The sequence below is a fragment of the Nuphar pumila genome, chromosome 14 (assembly GCF_984573655.1).
Source record: "Nuphar pumila chromosome 14, dmNupPumi1.hap1.1, whole genome shotgun sequence".
In the NCBI taxonomy this organism is placed as follows: Eukaryota; Viridiplantae; Streptophyta; class Magnoliopsida; order Nymphaeales; family Nymphaeaceae; genus Nuphar; species Nuphar pumila.
This window is the reverse complement of record NC_143262.1, coordinates 16,746,039-16,763,027: the sequence shown is the minus strand read 5'-3', so window position 1 is coordinate 16,763,027 and position 16,989 is coordinate 16,746,039. Positions and strand designations below refer to the sequence as shown.

At 36.3% G+C, this 16,989-nt stretch overlaps 1 protein-coding gene across 11 annotated transcripts in view; it reads right to left on the bottom strand.

Annotated features, from left to right (window-relative positions):
- Nucleotides 1–16,989, bottom strand: part of LOC149816510 (DENN (AEX-3) domain-containing protein) — a 106,723-nt gene that overhangs the window by 29,760 nt on the left and 59,974 nt on the right. For 8 of the 11 annotated variants that reach the window (XM_089987182.1, XM_089987185.1, XM_089987178.1 and 5 more), the window contains exons 12-15: nt 7,043–7,105; nt 6,392–6,466; nt 6,218–6,268; nt 5,844–5,921 (exon numbers count right to left, since the gene is read on the bottom strand). In XM_089987182.1, the coding sequence (XP_089843308.1) occupies nt 5,844–5,921; nt 6,218–6,268; nt 6,392–6,466; nt 7,043–7,105 (267 nt within the window). Of the gene's footprint in view, nt 1–5,843; nt 5,922–6,217; nt 6,269–6,359; nt 6,467–7,042; nt 7,106–16,989 lie in introns of all 11 variants that reach the window. The other 3 variants (XR_016427612.1, XR_016427611.1, XM_089987180.1) reach the window with 2 other exon arrangements.

Genomic DNA, 16,989 nt, shown 5'->3' with positions numbered 1-16,989 from the left:
GGATTTACTCAATAGCATGTATTGGATTATGATGAAACTTTCAGTCCTCTGATAAAAATGGGTACCATTCACATTGTTATGTCTTTAGCTATTATGGCTGGACACTCAACCAGATGGATGTTAAGACTCCTTTCTTCATGGCAACCTGAAAAAAGAAGTGTATATGGAACAACAAGAAGGTTATACTTAAGGTGATTCAAATGGTTATGTGTGTAGATTACAAAAATTCATTTATGGATTAAAGCAAGCTTCACGATCATGGTTTGAAAGTTTTTTCCAAGAAATTCAGAGGCATGGATTTGCTCATTCATATCTTGATTTTTCCCTATTCATCTACAAAAGAGAAGAGTGCATAACACTACTCCTTATATATGTTGATGACATGATAATCACAGGGAACTCAAAAGAACACATTCAAAAGATCAAAAGGTTACTTAGCAGCAGGTTTCAAATGAAAGATCTTGGAGAGTTAAAGTACTTCCTTGGTATTGAAGTTGACAGACAAGAAGAGAAGTTAACGATGACTCAACACAAATATACCATTGACCTTCTTGCTACATGCGGGATGAAGGACTGTAAACCAATGGCCACGCCATTTCCCATCCACCAAAAGTTTAGTATGGATGGAGACATATATGAAAATGCCACCAATTATCGGAGCATAGTCGGTATGCTTCAATATTTGACCTTCACTAGGCCAGACATAAGTTTATGCTATGAATCAAGTGTCTCAGTTCATGCACGAACCAAAAACTGTACATATGGAGATAGTCAAAAGGATCTTGAGGTATTTGAAAGGTACAATAGAAGACAACATAGTATATGAGAAAAGAAGCCAAAATTACGATACATTAATGTTAATGGCATATTCAGATGCAGATTGGGTTGGAAATCCAGATGAAATAAGGTCACTAACCGGCTATTGTGTCTTTCTTGGAAGAAACTTAGTTTCATAGAGCAGAAAAAAGCAAAGGGTTGTTGCCAGATCTAGCACAGAAGCAAAATATTGTGTTATGGCTTCTGTCACATCCGAATTAACCTGGATTAAACATCTTTTGGTTGAACTAGGAGAATTTTTACCAAAATCTATTTTATTATGTGATAATCATATTAGAGCAGCAAGATCGTGGGCATACCTGGTTCGAGGCCAGTTTGGATCTGCGGAAGTGGCAGCGATGATGAAAAACACGCTGAGTGGCTCTGATCTCAACGGCTACAGCAATAACCCAGGAGTGAATTTGTTTAATATATAATACAACCTCTAATTAGGGCTATCATACAAAGGACTAAACAACCCTTGATTATACATCCAATTACACAGCATGTTTGGGTCTCGGATCCACATCAGACCCAAATCCAAATACGAGACAATGTAATAAAAGATATAACATCTTAACAGCCTCCCTCAAGATGAGCATGCATTTGAATCATGCTCATCTTGCCTTTAAGAAACCAAAATCTTTTGACAGTCAGCCTTTTCCAGAATATCTAATGGGACTAAAAAGTTTACTTGCATCTCCAGTGATGTAACTAGCTGCTCCGGAATCAACATACCAAATTTCTTGATCATCCTGCTTTAGATTTAGAGAGTTTGGGGTTGCAAGCAATGCATTCAGATCACCAATATTTCCCTCTCCTCCAGCAATTGACTGGTTCATAGTTGGTCTAACTGGATTGCCTTTATGATAAGTGGAGTTGTCCTCTGTATTATAGTTGGATCATCTTTATGATAACAATTAGCTTTTACATACCCAGACCTTCTGCATATAAAACAGACTGGGACCCTTCTGCCCTCAATATTAACATTGTTGGTATTTGAAGCATTAAAAAAAGGTAAAATACCTTTACCTTGTTGAATTTCAACTCTTCCACCGCCTCCTCAGTAACCTCTTCTCCTATTTGTCCATGTAAACACCACCTCATGAGAGTCATATAACTGCCCAGGGTTTCCTGTGGCATGCTTGAGATTCATCTCAAACTGAAGTAATCGTGGCGTAAGATCTTCAAAAGACGGGAGAATAGGAAAGCATTGCAATGTAGTGGAGATAACATGATACTCATCTCCCAGGCCAGCTAGTGTCTGTTGGACTTTGTCACGATCCGAAACAGTTTCTCCAACCACAAAGCTAACTGGTCAGTGATTTCTTTCACTTTATTCAAATATTCCATAATACCTGAGGATCTCTTCTTGAGGCTTTGAAACTCTTTCTTCAAATACATAACTCTGGATTCTGAAATTTGAGAATGTCTTGACTATGTTGTCCCATAACTCTTCGGCTGAACAGTCGTCCGGGATTCCAATGAGGACCTCTTGTGACACATTCAGGATTTCTGCTTGGTCCCTTTTAACCCATGACACATTCAGGATTTCTGATATAGACCACATTCACTGCCCTTTTTTTGTCTCTTTGCTCCTGCATGATAAACTCTCATGGCATTTTAATTAATCCATCAAGATCGCCAGATAGATCGTGACTTTTAATAAGGGGGATAATCTGCCTTTTCCAAGTCAGAAAATTATTGTTATTCAGTTTCTCTGAGACAAGTTGAGGTAGGAAACTAGAGGACAGCATGGGTTGTGGAACATTAATATCCATGAGAAGAAGTGAAGAATATGACGACAGAAAAGGTAATGATAAAAAATGCTGAAAATAAAATCAAGGATGATGGCATACTGCTGTTGAGAAAAGAATGAAGAAGATTGTTATTAAGAAACAAACCAGCAAAAAATGATGACACAGAATGCTAAAATAAACTCAAGAATGAAGAAGACTGAAAAAATAAGGAGAAAATAGAACCAGAATTTTCACGACGTAATAGTTTGAAACAGATCCACGACACAGATATTAAGAAATCAATTCATGATACCAGCATAGACAGAGCCAAACCATAAATAGATAAATTAATGACACATGAAATGACACAGAGATAATATTCACGACACAAAAATTCTAACAATGAGCAGACGAAAAAAAATCAGGCTCGTTATACAAAAAATGACGCTTCTGATCAGATATGTGACACATAGAATAGCAACCAAGAAAGAATCAGGCAACGAAAATATTCATGATCCAGAGAATGTTCAGATTCATGATCAGAATATAACCATTCTGATCAGAAGAACAATACAAATAATAAGAACTAAAGGAAAGCAAGAAAAGAATAACCCAATATGGAAAACCTCATTGTAGATCTGATTATTGATCAACGCAAGTCTCAAGACGCAGATAAATCACACCCAAACTGATCTGATCATGCTGGAACATGCAGACTGATTATGCCAGGTCTAGAGATGTAGATAGATCACACCCAATCACGAAGGAACACGCAGACTGATTATGCCCAATCACGAACCTTGCTCTGATACCATGTTCTTGAGTAAATCCTTTTGCCACGAGTCGCGCTTTGTATATCTCTACACTACCATCGGGCCTATACTTTATTTTATAAACCCATTTGGATCCAACAACATTCTTATTCAAAGGTCTTCGAACTATTTCTCATGTTTGACATTTATGCAATGCTTTCATCTCTTCATTCATCGCATCAATCAATCTCTTATGTTAATAACCTTGATAAAAATGTTTGGGTTCCTCTTGGGCTTCTATGGTGGCAAGAAAAGCTTGATGATCGGCACTAAAATGACAAGACTAATCGAAACTATTTCCCATGCTTGAAATGGTTGGGTTCTTCTGGAAGTAGATATTATGTTGTATTTGTTGATGACTATTCTTGTTATTCCTGAATATTTTTTATGAAACAAAAGTCTGAAGTTTTTGATATCTTTCGCAAGTTTCGTGCCTATGTCAAAAATCAATTTTCCTGAACTATTCTTAATTTCCAAAGTGATGGAGGTGGAAAGTATGTCTCCAATGACTTCATTGAATTTCTGCAACTGAATGGAATTGTTCGAAGGGTGGTGTGTCCTCACACCCCTCAACAAAATGAACTTATAGAACGAAAACATCGGCACATTGCAGAAAGTGCCCTTACTATGATGCAAGTCAGTGATTTTCTAGTGAAACTGTGGACAGAAGCCTTTCATTCTGCAGTCTATATAATAAATTGACTTCCCATGGAAGCTCTGATACGATATTAGAGCAGCAAGATCAGCGTACCTGGTTTGAAGCCAGTTTGGATCTGCGGAAGTGGCAGCGATGATGAAAAATACGCTGAGTGGCTCTAATCTCAAAGGCTACAGCAACAACCCAAGCGTGAATCTCTTTAATATATAATACAACCTCTAATTACGACTATCATACAAAGGACTAAACAGCCCTTGATTATACAACCAATTACACAGCAGGTTTGGGTCTCGGATCCACATCAGACCCAAATCCAAACCTGGGACAATGCAATAAAAGATATAACTTCTTAACAAATCAAAGTGCTATAAAGATCTCACTGAATCCTATACACATCATGGAAGGACAAAGCATATTGAAATAGACCAGCATTTCATCAAGCAAAAGATTGAGGATCGAGAAATAGAAGCCAGATATATTAGAACGGAGAATCAAATTGCAAATTTGTTTACTAAAGGGCTGACAGTCAAAAGATTTTGGTTTCTTAAAGGCAAGATGAGCATGATTCAAATGCATGCTCATCTTGAGGGAGGTTGTTAAGACGTTATATCTTTTATTGTATTATTCCGGGTTTGGATTTGGGTCTAATGTGGATCCGAGACCCAAACGTGTTGTGTAGTTGGTTGTATAATCAAGGGTTGTTTAGTCCTTTGTATGATAGCCCTAATTAGAGGTTGTATTATATATTAAACAGATTCACGCCTGGGCTGAAGCTGCAGCTTTTGAGATCAGAGCCACTCAGCATGTTTTCCATCATCACTGCCGCTTTCGCAGATTCAAACCGGCCTCGAACAAAGTACACCCACGATCTTGCTGCTCTAACACTTCCAGGGTTCTAAATCTCCAGTTTCGGTTGCATCGCCCAAGAAGAAATCTAATTGTATCTCAAAACTGTGAGAACTGCAACCTTGGGATGTGTACCCAGTGAATTAGAAAAGACCTGAGAGAAAGAAAAAGAATGGAGAAGAATAATAGAGGTCATACCCAGTATGGGACGTCTCCTTTTCTTTTATATTACTGGTTGAATGGGGCAAATTACAATAAGGCCCTTGATACAAAAGATAAAAATACAGCTTATAAATAAAACACAGAAGAGACGGTAATGCCCCTGTTACACATACATTAACGAGTTCTAACAAAAACAAATGTAGCCCATATTACAGAATGAGCATGATTCTCCTACAGAAACCAAGTACAAACTACAAACGTGAGAAAATATTTGTTTTATGTAAAGCATGCAATTCCACACGAATATTGACATCAAGGTTGCCAAATAGAGAACCGGAATTGAGAAGCGATGCAGTAAGCCGAAGCGAGAAACAAGGTGTTCATAAGTACATACGAAGTGGGAAGAGAAAAATTACTAGGAAGCATTTAAGAAGTGAATTAAGAAGCTCTTTAGAATTGCATATTTTAAGAAATTATAAAATATATATCCCATTTCAGACTTGTTCTTCAATCTATTTAAAATAGGTCGACTATTGAGTTGCTATTATAGGATTCATAGATCATTAATTACATAGATATAATGTTTTTTAGTGAAAAATAAATTTTCATGTGGAAAATCTGATGTACTTGGAAGCATGCTTCCCATGACAAGGGAACCAAGTTTATGAAACCCTTAGTTTCTACCTTTAGTAGCAACTTCCCATAAAGCAAGCTTCCAATATAGCTAAAAGCTTCTAGTAACCATGGTTATCATGCATCATACCAAAGCTGTAGCAACAATGATATTTCGAGCTGCAAAAGTTTGTATACCCGGTTTTTATTCACATCAATCACAATGGAGTTTCCCAATTTCGTGTGCACTTCTGTGGTTTTGTTTTTCACACCAACCTGCAGAGTTCAGTATAGAGAAAACTAGCATTAGACCAATAAAGAACAATGACACAAAGACATCCAAATATTAATCCCAAGCTAAAAATGTTAAATCCCCCTTGGACCGAATTCCCAAATAAAGATGAATTGAACAAAGTTTCCAGTCAAACAAAACCCCCAATTGATTACAATTATCTTACCCACAAAAAAGGACACAAGTGAGTCATAGTGGACCATAGACACTAGAATAAATTAATACATCTTTTAGGTCAAAAGGGGATGAATAACAAAGTAAGCAACTCTAATAAACTCACTATATAGGGAACAGGAGCATCGAGAAAGTCCAACATGTCATTCGGTAAAACCTAGCAATTTTTCCATACAAAAGCAAATATTACTCAGGTTATATTTTACAACTTCAAAGCAATAAGAGACTTTCAACTTAACAATTATTACACTATGAATCCAGTAGAGAGAATGTCCCATACAGGCATTAGCAGACTCTGCCACTGGTAGGGCCGTATAAGAGGTATAATAGACAGAACAGAAGCTGACAATACCCCCTGCAAAGAAATTATTTGTTTCAACCCAGTAATATAACTTTTAAAATATGAAGTAAATTATAAAATTTGAAAGCACAACAGAAGCTGTTATGCACACAGTTCTTCCAATATATAACCATGATATTCAGTTAAGAGCTTGGAAACTGTCATTTACATATTAGCATTCTGTCTTGCATGTATGATATTTAACACCCTATTTCAAATAAACCAATTTTAATGGAGGACACACACACACTAAAGCACATGCACACACACATGCAGACATGTATGCGCATGCAAACACATACACACACGCTGCATGTGTGCATGTACGAACGCACATTTCAAGAGAACCAGGGTGTTACATTCCATACCAAGAATTGAAGACCATGATCCCACTAATATATAGTGTTATAAATTGCATGCCCTAACATAACGTATAACTCTACCATGAGAATGAGCCACTAATTGCTCAAGAGTAACCTTATATAAGCATAAATGACAGAAACAAATCATATATTCATATAACATCGAGCGAAACATAGCATCCCTTTTTAAATATAATTAACTAAGTAACCAAAGGGCAACAATGTTTACCAAATTAGAGCAAACTAAAATAATGTGTTTCTCCAAGAGTGCAGCTGCAAACATCACCAATACCTGCAAGATTAACAAGGTAGTGTCAAGGCGTGTCATCCTTTAAGCCAAGAGAAGCATGTTTAATGCATAAAAGGGCTGACCAATAAAATGTAGATCCAAAGTCCTATTTACCACATCACATGAACACTTAAAATTTTACACTACACCATCATTAAGATAAGTCAAGCTGAAAGGAACATTCTAAAGGAGAGACAATAAAATAGACAGCTAGAATAGATGACGTAAACCAAATTGAGGAGCAGTTCTTTTAATTTTTAAAAGAACTCAGACTAGAGTTCGAGCATGTCAGATCTTTTCTAATTTGTGGATCATCTATTCCTTCTGCTCATGAAGTCTTAACAAAGCTCACCCTGGAAGAAACTCAATTGAAACCAAACAGGAATTAAAGGAGGGTTGACAATTCAGCTCTAGTTGTGACTGCTAGAGCATCCATTAGGTCTATTTCTCATCCTCCTCCCTTTGGAGGTAATAGGAGTGGTCATGATCACATGTGCCATTATTCCTATGAAATTGCGCACATGAAGTACAATTTCCCAAAGAAAAAGGGAAACAAAAGACATAACCGTTCCTGTTTCTTTGAGTACAAGCACCATTAGCTCCTCATTCAGACTCGTTCAACCTCAGCAGATTGTCTGGCTACTTATAGTATTCAGATGACTAGAAACTTTTTTATGACACAGCTAGCAGATAACCTTCAGCAATTGCAGCAGCGCCTTCACACATCATTAGGTGTGTATGCTCCAGATACTACCTTGGCTCTATCTTGTCCATCTCCTCCAAGTATATCTTCTTGGTTATTAGATTCAGGAGCATCTTTTCACATGACACCAAACTTATCCCTTTTGTCAAACTATTGTCCTAATATGTGCACTACTAATGGAACATCATTAGAAGTAAAACACATAGGCACTCTACAAAAGGATCTTATGACCCCATGTCATTTTTATGTTCCACAAGTTTCACATGTTACAAGTCATACTCTGAACCTGTTGTCTATGTTACAAACATCCATCGGATGTAATGACACCTTTCTTCCTCCAGCTATTGGGTGCAGATCCCCAGTCAAGAAAGCAGATTGGGGCAGGACATAGAATGAGTGACACCTATGTCACAGGGATTCGGCCAGACAGGTGCCGCACCCGCATCGACGCGGGTGCGGATGCCGGTGCGGCACCCGGTGTGGTCAACCCGACCCTGGGTGTGGTCAATGCACTCAGGGTCATTTTGGTCCAACTTTGGATTTTATTTTATTTTATTTTATTTTTAAATTGCCCTATGAAATGGGCCGCAGAATTTAAAAAAAAATTGCCCTATAAAATGGGACCCGCGCCGGGGGAACCCCCGACCGCCCTTCAATATATATATTTTTTTTTCTTTTTTTCTTTTGTTTTTTGCCGCACCCCCACACCCAAGGTTTTTGAAAGCACCCGCACCCATGTGACATAGAGTGACACATATCAGACGGAATTTTTTTATGTGCCTTAGCAAAAATCATCAGTTTGTATTGCCTGCCTCGGCAATAATCATATATTGCATCTAACCACGAATTTTGATTGTTATTATGACACAAAAGACCGGGACATATGATAGTATCAAAATCTTAGCATGTAATAATTGCATGTTGGGAAATTTGGTTGTTTTACCATTAGATCCAATCGTACAATGTCTACAGGCCCTATTACACTTTTCACTCTAATGTTTGGGAACTAACCTTATGTGAAGAACCCCACAAATAATCAAGTTTATAAAAAACTTGACAAGAGCATTCACTCATCAAATGCACTAAGGCAAGAACAGCACAAAGTGCTCTAAGGCACAAATATCAAAAAGTGCACTAAGGCACAAGTATACTGAATATTATTGAGAGAGAAACTTGAAAGATAAAATACAATGGGGACAACAGTCCCTTATTTATAGATTACAAAGGAGAGTAATAGCTGCTGGGTCCCAACGGCTATAATTAGAGCCGTTGGAAACAACCCAACGGCTGGTCAACTAGTCAATATTTGACTATTGACTCTAAGAATCAAAAGCGAAAAAGACAAAAAAATAGGAAAAATAAAAAAAATACATATTACAAAAAATATATCACATGCATATATACTTTAAATACATATTTATATACATATATTTATACATATATATACTCTTGTATTACGAAGAGTATATATATATATATATTCAAGTATATACGTGTATATATATGTGATTTTCTAACAGTCTCCCTCAAACTTATGGTGTAATCACCGAAAATTTGTCAAGTAAAAAGTTGAATCTTAGCAAGCACAATGCCTTGGTGAAGAAATCAGCAAGTTGATATTTTGATGTCACATAGGGAAGATCAATAGTCTTCTTTAAGTATTCTTCGTGAAGAAAGTGGCAGTCCATCCTATATGCTTAGTTCTTTCATGAAACGCATGATTTCGAGTAATGTATATAGAGCTCTTGTTGTCATAGCGCAATCTTGTAGGATTCTGAAGATGAATTCCCATATCTTAAATTAGTTGTTTGAGCCACACGATTTTCATGGTAGTAGTCGCCATTGCCCTATATTCAGCCTCCATAGATGATAGTGACACATTTTATTGTTTTTTGCACTTCCATGAAATAAAGGATTCACCTAAAAACACGCAAAAGCCAGTTGTTGAGCACATATTATTTGGATCCCCTCCCCAATCAACATCTGAGTATGCAATAAGATCTAATGAGGAAGAAGAAGATAGAAAAACTCCCTTATTTATTGTGCCTCTAATGTATTTACTAATTCTCATGAGTACCATCCATATAAGTTGATGTTGGAGCATGTTGAAATTGACTCTCTATATGTACAAGATGAGCTATGTCTGGTCTTATAATACTTAAATACATGAGAGATCCCACGAGTTGTCTGAAAGGAGTTGGATTGTCCGAAGAAACTCCATTATCAACTCGCATCTTCATTCCAACAATCTTTGGAGTGTCAATGACTTTGTTATCTGATAATCCTGACCTATCAATGATATCTAAAGCAAATTTTGTTTGTGACAATATATACCCTCTGTTAGAATATGATACTTCTATACCAAAAAAGTATGTTAAAAACCCAATATCAGTCATTTCAAAAGAAATTTTCAAAAATTGTAATCAACACGTCATCAACATATAAAAGTAAAATTATAATACATGTAGAAGAGTTCTTGATAAATAAAGATGTGTCAGTATAACATGGTTTAAAACCATATCTTGTAATAACATTGTTGAAAGTGTCAAACCAAGTTTTAGGTGCTTGTTTGAGACCATACGGTGCCTTTTTTAGTTTAAGCACTTTACCTGAAGGGACTATCAATCCAGGTGGAACATCCATGTATACTTCCTCAGTAAGATTCTCATTTAAAAAGGCATTTTTAACATCCATTTAAAATATATTCCAATTTTTAATAGCTGCAATAGCTACAAGAATTCAAACAGTGGTCATCCTAGCAATAGGAACAAAGGTTTCTTCGTAATCTACTCCGTATTCTTGAAAATAATCTTTGACAACTAACCTGGCTTTATGTCTTTCCAAGGATCCATCGTTTTTTGTCTTGACTTTGAAAACCCATCTACAGCCTATGGTTTTCTTTTCGATGGATAGAATTAAAATTTCTCAAGTGTTGGCTCCTTCAAGAGCGTCTAATTCTATATGCATAGCTTTTACCCATTTGGGTAAATTTTTTGCTTCATTGTAACATGAAGGTTCAAAATATGATTGAATAGCTATAAGACATGCTCTATGTTTAGGAAAAAATGAGCCATAAAAAACAAATCTATTTGGAATCCTTGAGGTTCGTTCAGATTTACGAATAATGATTTGTTCAGAGAGAATTTCTAATGCTTCATCATTATCTTGATTTACACTTTCACTGGATATGATTCTATTTCTTCTAGTGTATACTATTGGTTCAACTCTTGTTCTATTCTTAATAGAGGGTTCTGCATAAGTATCTTCATCATTAGACAATAGTTTAAATAAGTAGTCAAAATTTATGTCGGGAGACATATTTCCTTCAAATCCACTTTCATTTTCAACAAAGTTAACATTCCTTGAGAGAGTTTATCATTTTTTATATCACAACATTTAAACCCTTTTTGTATTTCAGAATAGCCAATGAATGCACAGGGGATGGACTTAGAAGATAGTTTATCTCCTTAATCATTTAAGACAAACATTTGCAGCCAAAGATTCTCAATCTTTGATAGTCAGGTTGGTATTTGAATAATTTTTCAAAAAGAATTTCACTAGACAAAGTTTTTGAAGGTATCCTATTTATGAGATATACTGAGGTTAAAGCCGCTTCATCCCAAAGATTTTTAAGAACATTCTTAACAATAAATAGTGTCCTTGTAGTTTTCATAATATGTCTATGTTTTCTCTCTGAAATCCTGTTTTGTTGTGGAGTTCTAGGACACAATTTTTTATGCAAAATTTCTTTGTTTTCTAAAAATTGTTTAAACTCATTTGACAAATATTCTCCCCCAGAATCAGTTCTTAGGATTTTGATTTTACTTTCAAATTGATTGTTAATCATGTTATGGAAAGTTTTGAAGGTTGCAAATACATCAGACTTAAGAAAATAAATCCAACAATATCTAGTGAAATCATCGACAAATATAACATAGTAGGAGAATCCTCCTTTAGAAACTACCGGAGCAGGACCCCACCCATCCGAATGAACAAACTCAAAAGGCATTGAAGAGTAAAAAGTTCTTTGTCCATAAGGCAAGGATGTCATTTTCCCAAGAAAACATTTTTTACATTCAAATTTATCTTTACAAAGATCCTTGGTAATAGGTACAAAATTCAATTTTCTTATATTTGGATGCACAAGTCTATGATTCCAAATTTTTATATCTTTTGTTTGGGCAATATTACAAAATGATTCATTTGGAATACAAAAAAAATATATATAATAAAGATCTCCTTGCCTAGAACCTTCCCCAATCAATTGCCCGAACAGGCGATCCTGCACCCAACATTTATTTGATGAGAATATACGTGTTACACATCCATGATCCGAGATTTAAGAAACGAAAAGTAACTTAAGGTGAAGTTTTGGTATAAGGCTAACTTTTGGAATATAAAACTTGTGTTTTGTCAAATCATTTTTAAAAATTTCAAGACCCTCTATTTCCAAGGAAGTATCATCGGTAAGGGAAACAAATGATGCATTTAAGTTAGATTGACACTCGGATAAAATAGACTTGTGTGGGGTCATATGAAATGAAGCTCCTGAATCAATAAGCCAAGAGCACATCCCAGGAGTAAAAGAAGATGCAATGGTCGCTCCTGAGCTAGATCCTTTAAGTAATGGTTGCAATGCCTCCGACAATTGGGATAATGATTTGGTGAGATCTTTGAGGTTCAGAGTATCCTCGTCTTGTTTCTGTTGGAATTTTTATTTTCAGCCACGTCAACCTTCAGCAAAGAAAGAGATAGAGAAAGACAAGAGGTTGTTGCACAGAAAAGGTCATTATCGTGACCTAGAAAGGCTCTGTTTATATACAGTGTTTTACAAAATACTATGGACGATAATGTCCCTGATTATAAATACAAAATACAAATATGTGCACATGTGCAAATTAGAAATACTAAACATAAAGTATGGATTTAGACCAGACGTAAATCCAGAACCATATCACGTCTTCTTTAACAGCCTCCCTCAAGTTGTGCATCATCTCGAATCATGGACAACTTGCTTTTTAAGAACCAAAAATTATATTTGGTCATCCCCTTTGTACACATATCAGCCACTTGATCTTCAGTGCGAACATAGTATGGCTCAATTTCTTTCTCTTCAACCTTTTGCCTGACAAAATGTTGATCTATCTCGATATGTTTAGTCTGACTATGATGAATGGGATTAAAAGAAATATTTATCGCACTTTGATTGTCACACAATAATAATGATCTTGAGATAGATTCTCCCAATTCTGTTAGCAAGTGTCTAACCCATGTAGCTTCGGCTGTGGTCGAAGCCATGGAACGATATTCAGCCTCAATACTAGATCTGGCAACAACCTTCTGTTTTCTACTACTACAAGACACAATGTTGCTGCCAAGAAATATACAATAGCCTAAAACTTACCTTCTCTCATCCGGATCTCCTGCCCAGTCCGCATCTATATAGATAAAAAATTTATGAGCCCCATTATCTATAAGTTTCCTCTTGTAAACAAGTTCATCTCCTACTGTACCCTTTAAGTATCTCAATATCTGCTTAACTGCATTCATGTACATAGTTCGAGGTTTATGCATAAATTGAGACACTTGATTTACAGAATACACAATGTCAGGTCTAGTGAAGGTAAGATACTGGAGCATTCCGACTATACTTCGGTATCTGGTGGGATCATCATATAAGTCTCCATCACGGGAACTCAACTTCTGTTGTAAAACGCTCAGAGTAGCTAAAGGCTTGCAATCTTTCATACCCGCTCTACTTAACAAGTCAAGAGTATATTTATGTTGTGTTAGGGTCAACACATTGTCTTTCCTGTCAACTTCTATTCCAAGGAAGTACCTTAGTTCTCAAAGGTCCTTCATTTTAAAATTCTGACTTAAGAATTTCTTGACTTCCTAGATATGACTGCAAGAGTTGCTCGTGATAATTATGGCATCTACATAAATCAATAAGAATGTGATTATATGCTCGTCCCTGAAGATAAAGAGTGAGTGATTAAAAGTGCATCTGCGATAACCAAGATTTTGAACTTTGAGAGAAAAACTATCAAACAAGGACTGTGATGCTTGTTTTAAACCATAAAGAGCTCTCTTCAATTTACAGACATACGCCTTAGGATCTCCTTTCGCATATCCAGGTGGGTGTTCCATATAAACTTCTTCTTTAAGGGCCCCATGAAGGAAAGCATTCTTCACAGGCTCAATGTCCATTACACATTTGTAATGGACGGCTAGAGATAATATGATACGAATTGTCTCCATCTTGACCACAGGACTAAAAGCATCATCATAATCCTGGCCATATTCTTGAGTGAAACCACGTGCAACAAGTCTTGCTTTGTGTCATTCAATGCTCCCATCAGGTTTATACTTGATCTTATAAACCCACTTAGACCCTACGATATTTCTATCATTGGGTCTGGGAACAACTTTTCATGTTTGACATTCATGTAACGCTTCTATTTCTTCATTCATTGCCTCTATCCACTTATGTGACTTGACTGCCTGATAGAAGGTAGTAGGTTCATCTTGCTTTTCAACCTGTGACAGAAATAACTGAAAATCCAGAGTGAAATTATCATAACTAACCCATCTCTGAATTGGGTGTCGAATTCTTTCAGATCTCCTGACAAAGGAATGATTTTCAGGTTCATCAACAATCACATCAGTAATGGTGGGAATATTTTTTGTTGCTCTTCTCGTATAGACTGGTCCTGAAAACTTTTCAATCTCCTTGGGCGGCAAATTGTCAATCTCAATTTAAGTTGTGCAAGAGGTTTCATCTGGTACAAGAATAGGCATGGGAGCAACACAGCAATCAGATGAACATTCTCCATTGATGTTAGCAAACAACTTGACATTCAACCCTAGAGAATAAACTTCAACACTATGACGTGTATTTTGTAAAGAATGCCCATCTTCAAAATTCTGCTCATCAAAAACCACATTTCTGGAGATCTTAATACGCTTGGACAGAGACTCGTAGCAACAATATCCCTTATAATCATCTGTATATCCCACAAATCTGCACTTAGAAGTTTTATCCTGAAACTTATTTCTTAATGATTTGTCAATATGCACATAACAAAAACAGTCAAAAAATCGTAAATTATCATAATCTGGGTGTTGTCCAAAAAGAGTATAATAAGGTGATTTATTGGCTAAAATGACAATCGACAAACAATTTATAACATAAACCGCAGAATGAAAAGCTTTTGTCCATAACTCAATAGGAATATGACTGTCATGCAACATGCTCATCGCACTTTCAACAATGAGGGGATGTTTTCGTTCAGCCACACCATTCTGTTGCAGTGTGTGCGAGCAGGAAACTCTGCGACTTATACCATTGTTTCAAAGAAAAGCAATAAAGTCATTTGAAGTGTACTCACCTCCCCCATCACACTGAAAATTCATAATATTTGACGAAAATTGAGTTTTGACAAAGGCATGAAACGTTTTGAACAATTGAGGAACTTCATATTTATGTTTCATGAAGTATATCCAGGTATAACGAGAATAACTATCAATGAAAATAACATAGTATTGACTTCTCGAAAGACAACAAGTAGGTACAAAACCCCATACATCAGAGTAGATAATCTCAAAAGGTCTTGAAGCTCTTTTATTAATTGAATTGAAAGGAAGAACATGACTCTTACACAATTGACAACTTGTACATTGCTCATTACCAAAAGTAGGACTTAAACTAGATGAGGAGATAAGATTATCTCTTACAAGCTTTTTAACAAAAGAGGAACCACAGTGACCAAGTCGACTATGCCAAATATTTGACTTATTACATTTAGACAGACTAAGAAGACATTTAGAAGAGGATTCATCGGACTCCAATGAAGGCTTCAAAATGACAGGAGCAAAAACACGAACAAAAGGATCTTCCATGAAGATATACATATTTTCTTGTCGCTCTCCTTTAACGAACGTCTCCCTCGTTTGAAGGTCCTTGACATGCACAGAAGAGGGAGTAAATTCAACAGAAGAATGTGTATCATCAACAAGTTTGGAGACAGAAATAATGTTCTTTTTTATATTATGAGCAAGTAGAACATTGAACAGTTTTATGGATGAATTTAAGAAGGGTATTATGGCATTCCCAGTGTGAGAAATAGAATGAGGAGTTACATCTCCAGTGACAATACTGTCGTTATCGAAATAAGGAGATAAGTTTGAGAGTTTAGCTGCCAATAAAAGTTGTTGCGCATCTCCACTAGATTTACTTCCATCAGTCTGCCTTTTGACTAAATGATAGAATTCTTGCCTTTGTTCTGAGGGTTGAACCAACAGTCAGCTTTAATGTGCCCCCTTTTATTACAGAGGAAGCATGTGGGAATATTTCTTGTATTTCCTGCATGAGCATTAGGAGGCATGTTTGGGGTAGGAAGCAACCCACATCCCCCTTGTCCACCATATCGTCGCCCACCATCATCATCAGAAAGGTTCTTCAAACTGATGTCATAATGTAAAAGTTTAGCATGTAAGTCTTCAAAACTGGGTAAAACAGGCAAGCATGTGAGAGACGTGACAAGAACATGATAGTCTGCTCCCAGTCCGCTTAAAACTTGTTGCACCTTATCTCTCTCAGAGATCGCATATCCAACAAGAGCCAACTGATCTATGATGCTTTTTACCTTGTTTAGATATTCCATAACAGACATGGTTCCCTTCTTTAATGACTGAAATTCTCGCTTGAGATACAAAACTTTTGCTTCAGAAATTTGAGAATAGGTTTGAGCCAACATATTCCATAGTTCAGCGGCTAAACAATCATCTGGAATTGCAATAAGTATTTCCTGTGATAAAGTAGAAGTGATGTACGCGACTAGTGCTTGGTCTCTTTTCATCCAAGCCGTGAAGTCAGGATTTTGAATAATTCGAGATGAGACAACCCCTTTATCATCCTGTATTTCCTGCGTGATAAATTGAAGCGGGGCTGAAGTTGATCCATCTAGATGCCCAGAAAGATCTTGGCTTCGTATGAAGGGAATTATTTATCTTTTCCAGATCAAGAAATTTGAATGGTTGAGTTTTTCAGAGACAAGTTAACTCAAAAAGCTAGAGGAAAGACCAGAATGAGTAGAGGAGAAATCCATATTTTTCAATTATGGATTGCAAACTTTTCGATGTGTTTTGATTATGGATCTCGTGATGTGTATCCTTTTTTTTT